The 12,496-nt window shown below is 42.7% G+C and overlaps 1 protein-coding gene across 1 annotated transcript in view; it reads left to right on the top strand.

The window, feature by feature from the left end:
* The window catches only part of syne1a (spectrin repeat containing, nuclear envelope 1a), a 117,896-nt gene that overhangs the window by 79,634 nt on the left and 25,766 nt on the right, over positions 1–12,496 (top strand). The window contains 17 exon segments of the mRNA XM_054619084.1: positions 888–1,118; positions 3,099–3,236; positions 4,419–4,532; positions 4,942–5,103; positions 5,804–5,998; positions 6,135–6,308; positions 8,531–8,722; positions 9,531–9,662; positions 9,871–9,971; positions 10,215–10,365; positions 10,546–10,674; positions 10,824–10,997; positions 11,121–11,336; positions 11,458–11,559; positions 11,685–11,804; positions 11,898–12,098; positions 12,215–12,388. Coding sequence (XP_054475059.1) covers positions 888–1,118; positions 3,099–3,236; positions 4,419–4,532; positions 4,942–5,103; positions 5,804–5,998; positions 6,135–6,308; positions 8,531–8,722; positions 9,531–9,662; positions 9,871–9,971; positions 10,215–10,365; positions 10,546–10,674; positions 10,824–10,997; positions 11,121–11,336; positions 11,458–11,559; positions 11,685–11,804; positions 11,898–12,098; positions 12,215–12,388 — 2,706 coding nt within the window.

Below are 12,496 nucleotides of genomic sequence, written 5' to 3'. Positions count from 1 at the left end.
TTGTATCTACTTCTGCTACTTGACAAGGAATATATGAACCCTGCTGTTTGTGGATATTTTCTTGTTACTGCTCTCCCAGTGCTGCAGAGTGACTTGGCATGTGTTTATGTCTGAGTTTGATCTCTAAGCTGAGCAGAAAGCTGCAACTCTACTGGCCCAGTTTGTCACATGACCTGATTATCAGTGCATTGACCATCTGCGGGACAGGGGGAGTGGACGGCGGAGGAGGGGGAGGAGGAAAGGAGGAGTTGGAGCCGGCCTGCCGGCTCATACCATAGCTGTAATTTGACTCCATCTCTGTCATCCTCCTCCCTTAACACTCCCTCTCTCCTTACGGCTCTTTGGTTGAAAGAAATCTGTCTTGAGGATTGGTTGGAGGAGGGAAGCAGCAGGAAGAGGAAGAGGGGGTGCACTCAGTGAGATCACTTCCTGTTGTTACTTGCCAATTGTGTATGTGTACGAGAGGGAGTGTCTGAGGGATTTTGAACTATTTCTGCGAGGGTCTCTCTCTCAACCAAACATCCTGTCTGTTGGCTTCACCGCTGCTCTGAGTCACCCGCCTCTGTGCTGCTCTGATTGGCTAAGAGATATAGAAGAGAGAGAGAGAGAGACAGAAAAAAAGGAGAGAGAGTGAGGCAGTGCTATTCTGTTTCTAGTCCTACATGCTGTGAAGCCAAAGCAAGAGACCGTGGAGAGAAGAGAATGCGTCCACTCCACTTACTCCCTTCAAACCGGCACCACATTCAACGCTGAAACAACTCAACCAGCCCCTTTTATCCAGGATCCTATATAACCAGGAACTATTGATCTTCCATTGTGGACTGAACCACACTCTCCTGACCCTGGGGGTGGTGGTGTTTTCTGTTTGGGGTGGGATGTTTTGACAGGAGTTAGCTCAGAAGATCCGTGGCTACCAGGAGCAGATCGCCTCGCTCCACTCCAAGTGTAAGATGCTGACAGTGAAAGCCAAACACGCCACCATGCTGCTGACGGTCAACGAGGCGGATGGCCTCTCGGACGGCATTGACGAGCTGAGTGATGAAGAGCTGTCCAGTTCTGTGGCAAACACAAATGCCGGTGACAACAAGCAGCTTCCAGCACACCCCTCTGTCGTCATGGTGAGTGGCAAAGCCTTTCTTGGACACACACAAGCACCCAGACACTAACACATGTACATACTGCATGGCTGTATGCCTGTCAGGCCAATGTTTGTGTGTGTGTTTGCATGTGTAGCTGCTATACCTTCTCCCTTTCTTTACAGACCACTGGTTCTAAAAATTGCAAAACAGAGAACCCCCGGGATCCTTTTGGAGTTTCTAGAGGCTGTTTATGGTTAATTTAACAATAATGTAATTGGCTTAAAGTGTTCGCAAATTAGAGGATGTCTGTGGATGACAGTTATGATTACAGGTTACTGTTTCCCAGTTACTGAGTACAGAGTTATGTCTGTGCAATTAAATTCCAAGTTAACAAATGTGGACCCCCAGGGATAACATTTAAGCTTACATTGTGCTGTAGGGCCTCATGTGCATCTATTCAGTGGTCCATGACATGTAAATATAAAATAATTCAGATTCATAATAGGCTTTTTCTCTCTATTATTGTTCCTCTTCTTTTATTTACTTTTGCTTTTTGCCCTCATCTTCCATACACCTAAAGTGTTACTATTCTGTCTGTCACTCTTGTCTATAACTGCACTGATATTGTGCTGTGTCACTCTTCTCTGCATCGTAGCACCCTGATTCTGTCGGCCTTATGTGCCCTTTTTTTATGTCTGTTCGCTTGACTACCTTCTCTTCCTCCCCGTCTTTCGTTCCGATTCAGATTTTGTCGCCTCCTTGCTCAGTTACTGCTGTTTGTGGTGTGTTTTGTCTAAGCAGGCCAGGAAACAGGATATCACTGCATGTGTGTGTGTGTGTTTGTGTGTGAGCAGAGCCTGATATGTGTGTGTGTGTTGCATCAATGGGTAGCTAGGACTGCTGTTATCCTTGATTTATTATTGTTTTAACGTTATTAGCACTGACATCGTTACCACAGTGTTGGCATCTCACAATGTAAAACCACTGGGTTTCCCACAAGCGCTGGTACACTGATGCTCTTCGTTGCATTGCATTGCATCATAAAGCCCGGGAAAAAAGTCTACCAAATAAAACAAGGTCCTGAGTTAGTCGGCCAAGTTCTGCATTAGCTGCCAAATAGCAGCCCAGTAAGGCTTGGCTCACATTGCTGCTCTGCCTCTCTACTGAAGCATGCAGGCCCACAGACAACTGTACTGCTTCTAGGACAGCTGCTGCTGCTGTATTCTCAGTTAGCCATGAAATGCTTTAGCTTAACTTTGTTTAAGTGCGGGCCTTGATGTTCCTCTGGACTTTTGAGGACTTCTTCTTACTGTTAATATAGTGTAACTAAAGTGTGATTTTAACTGTGCCCATGCATCAAACTGTATAAGTCATTCTTGTTCTTAAAGAATAAAAATATTCCTGGTAAGATATAGCATCAATAGGCTATGTAGTATGCGATATGGATGTTTGGATGCCATTTACAACCAAGATGTGTCTACTATGGAAATTAAATTATTTTATCACTGCCATTCTGAAACAGCTTCTCTATAGTATATATGGGTTTGTGTGTGGTGTGGCCAGTGTCGGTGTGTGTTTGTGTGTACCACTTACTGAATGTGTAATCGAACTTCCTGGTAATGGCCATTCCTTTTCCCTGATGTATCCTGTAAAAAATCTGAGTGGTTTACTCATTGCCAGATAAATCCATTGTAACAATGCTACAGTACAGTAAATGATGTCTCTAAAATGCTGTGCTATGGCAAAAGTGTAGCAGTGTTGGATGTCAATCGCAGTAATGTGATCTGGTCTCCTCTCAGTATTATTTGAATTCTCACTGTCTTATTAATCATCAATGTACTCACTGCAATCTGCCTAATCTGCACTCCCCTATTCATTTTTATGCTCTCTCTTCATTTTTCTTTCTCTCTGTCTCCTCACTCCTCTGATCTGGGCGTTTTCTGTTTGATCCGCTTCCCGTTTCCTATACCTGCTTCTTTTGATGTGCGCGCTTGATGTGCGGTGTGTATGTGTGGTCAGATGACAGCCGGCCGCTGCCACACACTTCTCTCCCCTGTGACGGAGGAGTCAGGGGAGGAGGGCACCAACAGCGAGGTCTCCTCTCCCCCTGCCTGCCGCTCTCCCTCCCCGGGGGCTAACACAGACGCTCTTAGCCAGGTACTGCAAACCCCACCCTGGTGTCCTCCACAGCCCTCCAGCATCACCTGACCTGCCCACCGTCCATACTACCACTGTCTATTTGACATTTTACACTTAAAATTCTCACTCATAAGAAACCGTAACCTTTGCAGCAACAAAATCTCCATCTTAATGAGTCACAAACTAAATATTTAGTCTTCACATCTTCTGCTTGAATTAAAAAAACAAAGTGACACTAGGATGAGATTATTATACTGTTTTCCAATGCAGATGAACATGTCTCAAAGAGGTTTTGTACCCCAATGACATTGCTGGATGCAAGGGTTTTAATTACGTTTTTAATTTCAAGATACTGAAGATTAATGCAGCAAGTGAGCCTGCATTGGAATAATGATAATTATGATCTTTTGTCAGACTTTTTTTCAGACTTTTGTTGTTTCTGTTTCAATTAATATTAGTTTTTAAGACTGAATATTGAACATGTGACTTATTAAGATTGACATTCTAACTCACCATCACCACCATCTGATTCCCACCACCAAACAATGACTTTCCCATCATCACCACTATCAGCACAGTGGATGTCTGAAACAGCTGGAGAGTTGCTGTGTGTCCCCGCTTTCCCTTTTTATCAGCATTACGTTTGCAGATTTATTTTGCCTCTTGTTTTATTTGCTTTGATTAAATGAGTGAATGAAAAAGTTGTCATTTCCACAACCAGTATGTTTGTCTTGTGACAGGGCATGTGAGCCTAAGAGTTGAAAGAATACTAAATTCAATAAGGCAGTTGAGAAGTGATCAGAGAAAAATGATGGGAGGGATTTAAAAATGACCTGATTGCACTTCAGCCAGCCAGACCTTGATTGAACTTGATAGCTTATACTAGACCTGCCATAACCATTAACCCCTGGTATACTGAATGAAGTTGCTATTACAGTTTAAACTACAAACCCTACAATAAGAGAACTACAACATGTTAAAATATTTTTATTTCAACTCTCTATATTAGTTTATATCTATATGTTCCTTTACCCAGCAGATGTGGGCAAATTTCCTCCAAATGTAGCAATTCAAATTCATTGTATATAGTATGTTTGAGGACTTAAGGACATGAGAACCAGCACACCTTCTTCAACCATATATCATCCATTGCTCTCTCACACTAGTGAGGCCCACACTCACTGTGCTGTTGTGCCCCAGGGTCGAGGTGCCTTAAGCCGAGCGCCCCTCCAGGAGCTGTACGACCCGTCCATGGAGACCAGTGCTGCTAACCTGGATGATCTGCAGAGATCCTGGGAAACACTCAAGAACGTGGTACATCACATCCTCAGCTACTATGAACTTAATTAATTAGGAAATAAAAACAAGTATAAGTTTATATATGTTATGTTCCCGTTTGCCACGGCTAGAAAAGTATGGAGAGATTTTGATTAAAGAAATCCTTGTGGCTTACTGTAAACTCAATTCACAACTTCAATGCACAATTCACAGTTGAAGTTTAGGGATTTGGGAACACTTTTGGATTGTTATGACAGTTATCACAAAATCAGGCATAAGTGTATCTTTAGCAAGAGTACACTAGTGCCAAAATTGTAACTGAAACTCAAACATTATCATAAGATAAACCATGTCACAATGGACTTCTTCTCTTCCAGTTACCATCTCGATTTTGCCATCATTAATTTCTTTTTTTTTTCTCTCCACCCTTTCACTCTGACCACAGATCAGCGAGAAGCAGAAGAGTCTGTACGAGGCTCTGGAGCGGCAGCAACACTATCAGGAATCCCTCCAGTCCATTTCCACTAAGATGGAGTCCATTGAGGCAGCGCTCAATGAGGGCCTGGAGCCTAACAAGAGCCCCGAGAGCCAGATGGCTGCACACCAGGTGAGAGAGAGGGGGGACAGAGAGGTCTGGAGATATTGGGGATATTGTGTCCGTTTGTGTGTGTGATATAGAAAGAGAGAGGAGGAGTGGAGTGCAGTATTGATAACATTGAAAGGAATAGTACATGTTCAGACAGACAGAAGACATCTCTTGTGGAAAAAACTCAAAGCGACAAAAGACAAGCCTGCTCTGAGAAAACCGAATGATTGAGGGGTTTAATATTGTGCTAGCCAGTGCAATGGTTGCACAGACTGCATGGCACTATTCTCCGTTGCTATGCCAACTTCACAGCGACAGCAGTTACAGGTCCTTTTTGTAACGCTACTGTCAGGCAATTTGGACGAACCCTTTTTTAGTGCTGTGTCTCGTCATCTTCTTCTTAGTCTTTTCCCTCTTTTCCTCCGATATCTTCGTCTTTAAATCTCCTTTTTTCCAGATCTCTCTCTTTATTTCATTGCTCACACTTTTTAAAAATATATTTTTAGGGTAATTTTTGTCTTTATTTCACAGAGGACAGTGTAGAGGAGAGTACAAAGTAGAGAGAGAAAGGGAGAGAGAGATAGAAAGAGAGGGAGGGAGGGAGAGGGAGGAGCATGTCACAGAACAAGGTTCCTACGGTCAGAATTGGAACAGGGACGTTGCTGTTATATGGCAACATCCCTGTTCCAATTCGCTCTTTTTTTTATCTCCATCTGTCCAGGCTGTGATGGATGAGATTCTGATGCTGCAGGATGAGATCGGTGAGTTGCAGATGTGTTTCTCTGAGGAGCTGGCAGACAGCGACAGCGACGGGGAGGCTGGTGACCAACTGGCTCTCCAGTCTACTCTCACTGTGCTGGGAGAGAGGATGGCCACCATTCGAATGAAGGCTTCTGGGAAACGGCAGCTGTTGGAGGTGACGCGCTTAAAGATGATATTCATTCACATCTCCCACATTTGTATACTTTCATTCTTCTTTTCACTGAACTTAACTGTAGTGTCAGAATTGTTTCACCTGTGGAATTTAACATGTCTGTCTGTCTCCATTACAGGAAAAACTAAGTGAACAGCTAGAAGAGCAGCGACAGGAACAGGCGCTGCAGCGTTACCACAACGAGGCCGAGGAGCTCGACCATTGGTTGCTCAGCACTCGTGCCACTTTATGCTCTGCCCTTCAGCCCCAAAATGAGGACTTGGATATGGAGGAACAGCTTATCGACTGTCAGGTAAGAATGAAATGACTGTTTTCATCAAAGGCTGGACTAACTGGTTGACTGAGCACTGAAAGATATTGATCTTGGTTTGTTTAGATTTCCAAGGATAACAATGCTGTCCTCGTAGATGGTCTGATGTGTCCTGATATGTGCAGATTTATTTTAAGTTGTCCCAAACTTTCCTACCACTGCTTTAGGCACAGTATGAAAGTCTGTAGGCCACTGTTTTATCAAGAGGGAGTTATCAAAGGCTAAAGTGAAGTATCTGGCTGCTTCACTGCCAGAAATAATGACCCCCTTGGTATTACATTGTTGTTACTATTTAGTCATGCATAAAACTGTTCACTTCATTCTCAGAAACCAGCCTAACTTTACAGAACCTGCACTGAATATGGGGCATTTTCAAAACAGAGCAGACTAGGAGCCCTCTATTGTCAAATACATATACACTGTTTTTACGATTTGGACATTTGGGATTAGGATCAGGCACTGACACTCTGATCACCCTTCCCATTTGTCGTCAAACATTCTTCCACCAGGAACAAGTGTTGTTTCCCCATTCATCCTGTTTCTATGGTGACATCACTTTTATCTAAGGGGTAATTAGCATCCATGGCTAAATGGTTGGATCAACAATCCAGAGACTGTGATTAACTTGTGTAGTGAAAACAAAAAGTTTAAGGGCTTATCATTGGCGTGCCTAACCTACCATTCCAGAAAGTTCTGTCTCTGACAATATTTTGTGTATGTGTACCTTGACAGTTTTTTTGTGGAAGCATATATCTTGAGCTTTTTAAAAGCAAAACTGATTTAAATAAATGTTTAAACATTCATCCTATGATGCACTATAATTGATTTATAAGTAGTAACAATGTTAGTTCTGTTACTCGGACAAAGGACATTAGTGTTTAAAGTGTGTGTGTTTGAAGCAGCTGGGAGACAGTAAGCTGATTAAAGCTCACATATGGCCCCTGTGGAGCTCAGGTCTAAAGGTCCGGCCCATGCGGATCTTCATCTCAAGGGGGTAACAACTGTCTACAAGAGTAGATTATTAGAGTATTCATCCAATGGAAAGAGCAAGAAGTGAAAAAAGGATATATAAGGGTAAGAGAGATGAAGTGAGGGGAAGGAATTGAAGTTGACCAACTCAGGCAGGGAGGGAGTAGAAAAAAATCAAGGAATGAAAGAATATATATAAAAGTCTGTCTGGTTTCTGCATTAGGATAGCATTATTTTTGGGGTATTTTTGCACCTCAGTTTTGTGCGGCTGATTTCATTTTGCAGTAAACCCTTCACTAAACAACCATAGTCTGTTCATTTCAACACTCACACACTACAAGAAAATCACCACACAGTAAGCAGCTCAGAAACCTGTCAGTGCTTAATCAAATACTTTACTAAGTCTAAACTTTCTGCCACACATTGTGTGAGATAAGAGAGGAATGTGGGTTAGAATACCATAAAGAGGCTTTTTTGTGGTGAGATTGTAGAGAGAACAGAGGTTACCCATGTTTCTCAGTGAATCACACAATGACAGCACCGTCTCCCCTTCTTCTATACAAATGCACCACCCTCTACATACAGCCTGGACGGGGTGAAGGGAAGGTCTGTTTTTCAGTTGTTTCCCTTGTTAGGAAATGTAAGAGGGGAGTGAGTGGGAAACGTTGAAAAGGATTTGGGAGGAAACTGAAAATGTATGTGATTATAACTGGATCTTATAAGGTACAAGACAAGGAGAGGCAGCAACAATGAGCATACTGAAGGATACTGCTTGTATACAGTGCATGTTATGGATAGCCTATTGGTCCAATCATTATGTTTGGTGGAAGCCTCTAAACCACTGGAATGAATGTATGATTTTACATGTTTGAGCATCTTTAAGTAAAATAAAGAAAAACATCACTCTTCCGTTTTACTGGTCTCCCTTCTGGTGATGAGGGGCCACAAGTAAACGTTGCTTCATTTCATTGGGTCACAAGCAGAGAGAACCACTGATTTAAACATCCAAGAAAAGCTCTTTAATGCTAAGATATATTTGCTACACATGTTGTGATCACACATTTTGGTGCAGATTCTGTGTTGGTAGATACATTTGGCATGCAGAACCTGTAGGATAGTTCATAATGTTTAATGATGTAGGCATAGGGGTTTCCACATGAGTGAGGAGAATTAGATGGTTACTTAACATTTCAGGTAGTAGTGAGTTTAATATCAACTGTAACTCGTCTTTCCAGAATATGCTGTTTGAGATCGAGCAGAAGGTGTCGTATCTGTCAGAACTGTCCGTCCACAGCGAGAGCTTGCTGTTGGAGGGTCGGGCCGAGACCAAAGGAGAGGCGGAGCAACTCACCTTCAAACTTCACTCCCTCAAAGACAGTCTGATGGAGCTGCAGCAGATGCTGCAGGACAAACAAGTTGGCATACAGGTGAGATCAGAGGTCACGTGTGGTCTATGGTCATCTTCTGTTCCACGCATTCAGTTCCCTTCCCCTCTGCATTCCCACACATTTTTCCATTTCCCATCTTTTCCGTCCTCCCTGCCTCTGTGTGATTTGTGTTGTGCTGTGTTGCAGTATGTGACACTGTGTAACAGTATCAATGGTAGTATTGTGTAAATACTAAAGGTCGTGTCATGCTCCATAAAAGTCCACTGTTTTCCTCTATGGAAGAACAAGAGCCTGTGTGTCTCACAATGGGCCGCAAACAACAGACAAAAGGATGCTACCTCATCACGTGCTATTACTACATGTACTGCAGCAGGTGTGGTTCTGATGACACAACATTTTGTCTTTGGCCCCTTTGGAAAAAACAACTACATTTTCTTTGTATAGTAAAACAATCTCCACAATACTATAATATCCACTGAATTTTTTTTTTCCATAGAAGGAAAATCCCGTTGCAGACTACTCTTAATGTGCTCTTTTAGTAAATAATGATATTCATTAATTCACAAAGTAACTCTAAAACGCATAGGAACTACAATCGTTTATTTATCTCAGTCTATTTGAAATACTGGTAGCAATATTCATTTTAATACTTCAAAATACAGATTTGATTTTGAAGAGTTAACATCTACCCTGGTAGCGGTGCTTTGTTCCCTTTTCTATTCTTTTACAAACTCACAAACTTTATCACCCTTTCCTCAGAAAGAAAAACTTTATTCCTGTCCTTTTCTCTCCTGTTAAACTTTTTGAGCATTTTAAAAGTGTTAAAGTCCTTCTGTCTTTCTTCCAGGGTTCACTGCAGGAGCAGGAGGACAGTGAGCCAGACTCATCTCTGTCCCAGAGTCCTAATGTCCAGGATTGGCTTTCCCAGGCCAGATCCACACGCACACAGCAGCACCACGACAACCTTCTTCGACAGAGGGTAAGAAGAGTAACTATTTTTTATAGTTATTATAGTTATATATCTAACATGCCTGAGCTGATTCCATCTTGATTGACTGAAGTGTCAAACGGCTGTAATGTTTGGTGCAAATAAATTGAATTAGGTTAGCGTCGGATTATCTTGATAGCTAATGGAATCCATCTCAGATAACTCTTAATGGCTTAAATGCTGTATGTTTACCTCCAAGGAGCTGCAGGAGCAAGTAGCTGAACAGAAGAGGCTGCTCCAGTCTGTAGCCAACGTTGGAGAGGAGTTACTAAGCCAACAGAACACACCCAATGGGGACAGGTACTTTTCCTCCTCCCTCTATTCTTCTCACACATACTTTGTTATTCCATACACAGGTGGAACAAACATTACTATGTCACACATTCATGAGGAGCTTCTGTGATTTTTGTTTTGAAGTGATTTTTTTATTTTTTTGTTAATTTGAAAAAGCAGGGTAAACATTTAATTACATTGTAACTTGCTGGTGAAATACCAATCCAGGGACCAATCTCTTACGATGACTCACCCCTCTACCTTCCACAGTGAGATGTCCATCCCAGGAGGAGTGCTGCTGGAGTCCGAAACCTTGTCTCCTTTGGAACAGATGAGACAGCGCTGGGACAACCTAAATAAAGATCAGAGCACAAAACTTCAGCTCTCCCTCAACTCCATGGAACAGGATCAGCTTAGCCCGGTACACATGCCATACATCGTGGAGTGTGATGTTTTTAGTAAATAGTGTTAAGTTGTCCCATTTGAGTTGTCTGAAACTCATTATTCACGGCTGATTGGCATTCTGTTCATGTAATTTCATTTTGCTGCCAGTCTGACCTTCGTATGTCTCTTGTGTCTTATTTGTCACTCTCGTAACCAGGTCCTCCACCGGTCCCGTTTGTCCAGCCCCAGCGTGGTGTTTAGAACTATGTCTGCCAGCCAAGACTCTCGCTCTCCCAGAGCTTTGTTTGAGTCCTGCAGTCAGTCTCTGGAAAGAATCGCCCGTGAGGTGAAGCACAGATTTTCCACCTTATTTTAATCTCTCAATACTAATTGTCTCCCTGTTGGAATAGTTTCTGTGTCATTAATAAGAAACGAAAGCATTCTTACGGACAGCTTTTGATGTACTGAGTAAATATTCTTTGTTCTTCATCACAGATGGCGGATGGTGACAGCAAACTGACAGCGTCTTTCGGAGGGACAGCAGTCCAGCAAGACCTTTATTCTGCAGTTTCAACAGCTTCCACCTGGTTGGATGCTGCTGAGAATCAGCTGCTCTCTGGTCCTGTGCTGCTGTCTGAAGATACAGAGACACAACTTTCTAATCTAGAGGTATTAAAGTCAGTTGTATTTTTTGGTATAGACACAAAAGATAGAAATAAACAGACAACAAAAGTAAAACTCTACTGGATGGAATATATTTGCCATGTAAATGACGTTTGCTGTTCTGTTCAGGGTCTGAATAAACAGTTGAAGGGGATGAGCTGGGAGGTAAACCAGTGTAGAGACCTTCTGGGTGGAGGAGCCGGCCGGCTGTGTGGAGTAGAGGAGCAAGCCCTGATGGAGGACACACTGGAGGGCCTGCAGGAGAGGATGGGGCTGCTAGACTCCACCCTTGAACAACGCTGTGATGCTATGAAGGACAGGCTACAGGAATACTCAACCTTCCAGGTACAATGGCAACTCTGTCAGTCCACCAGTCTGATTTTGATTAAACTTATAAACAGAAGAAGCATTTTTTTGGTGAATAGGAAACTTGCCTCAATCAAATTGTTTCTGTTGTCCTTGGCAGAATAAACTGAGGATGCTGTTCACTGCTCTGGGTGAAAGTAAACACATGCTGCTACAGAAGATGGCTGGAACTGTGGACAGACCTGCGTCCAAACAGATAGAGGTATGATACCGACCAAGAACAGATACATATAAATAATAAAAACTATAGAAAAATCTCACATATGCAGTGAATTGCTAGTAGCTTCTGAGAAGAAATGCTCATTAAATGTGTTATATCTTTTGTAGACATTATCAGAGGTAGAAGAAAGTCTGAGAGAGTTTGAGCAGAGAGTGACTGAGCTGAAGACAAGAGCAGAGGGACTCCAATCTGACCAAATCTCCAACCAGGAACTTCTCAAACTACAGGTAACATCAAATTCCCTGTGTAGCTAATTTATTAATACATTTTTCCCCTACACTGTGATTCTATGGTGATAACATGTTGATGGTTTCGTGTAGGATGCATATGAGGAGCTGGTTCTGATGGTGGGTTCCAGACGTAGCAGCCTGAACCAAGGCTTATCTCTCAAGGCTCAGTATGAAGCTGCACTTCATGACCTCACAGACCTGGTGGACACCGCCCAGGACAAGATGGCTGCTGATCAGAAGATGACGGTGGCTTCTGTCATAGAGGTCCAGATGTTACTGGACAAACACAAAGTAAGGAGGGTGGTAAAAGAGGGTTGCAGTGTAATTGTTTACAAAGTCCACTGTCAACCTGACATATTTCTTTCTTTTCTCACATTGTCTTTCAACCATGTGTTCCTTAAATACAGGAGTTTTTCCAGGGTCTGGAATGCCATATGATCCTCACCCAGACGTTCTACAGTAAAGTGGCTGGTCTGGTGGCCCAGAGGGAAAGCCAGGCCCTGGAGGAGACCATGGCCTTAGCCCACAGTGTGCTCAAACAGGCCCACAGGAGGGGAATGGAGCTGGAGGGCATACTGGAGGTTGGAATAAGTGACAAAAAAATCACGATGATAGCAAATAGGAACAGTACAATTCAGTTGAATTAAATGTGAAGAATTAATTAACTTAGCCACTCTCTTCTTTCTCCT

Source organism: Anoplopoma fimbria, chromosome 18 (genome assembly GCF_027596085.1).
Source record: "Anoplopoma fimbria isolate UVic2021 breed Golden Eagle Sablefish chromosome 18, Afim_UVic_2022, whole genome shotgun sequence".
In the NCBI taxonomy this organism is placed as follows: Eukaryota; Metazoa; Chordata; class Actinopteri; order Perciformes; family Anoplopomatidae; genus Anoplopoma; species Anoplopoma fimbria.
Note: the sequence above shows the minus strand (reverse complement) of the source record. Positions and strands in the feature narration are given on the sequence as shown.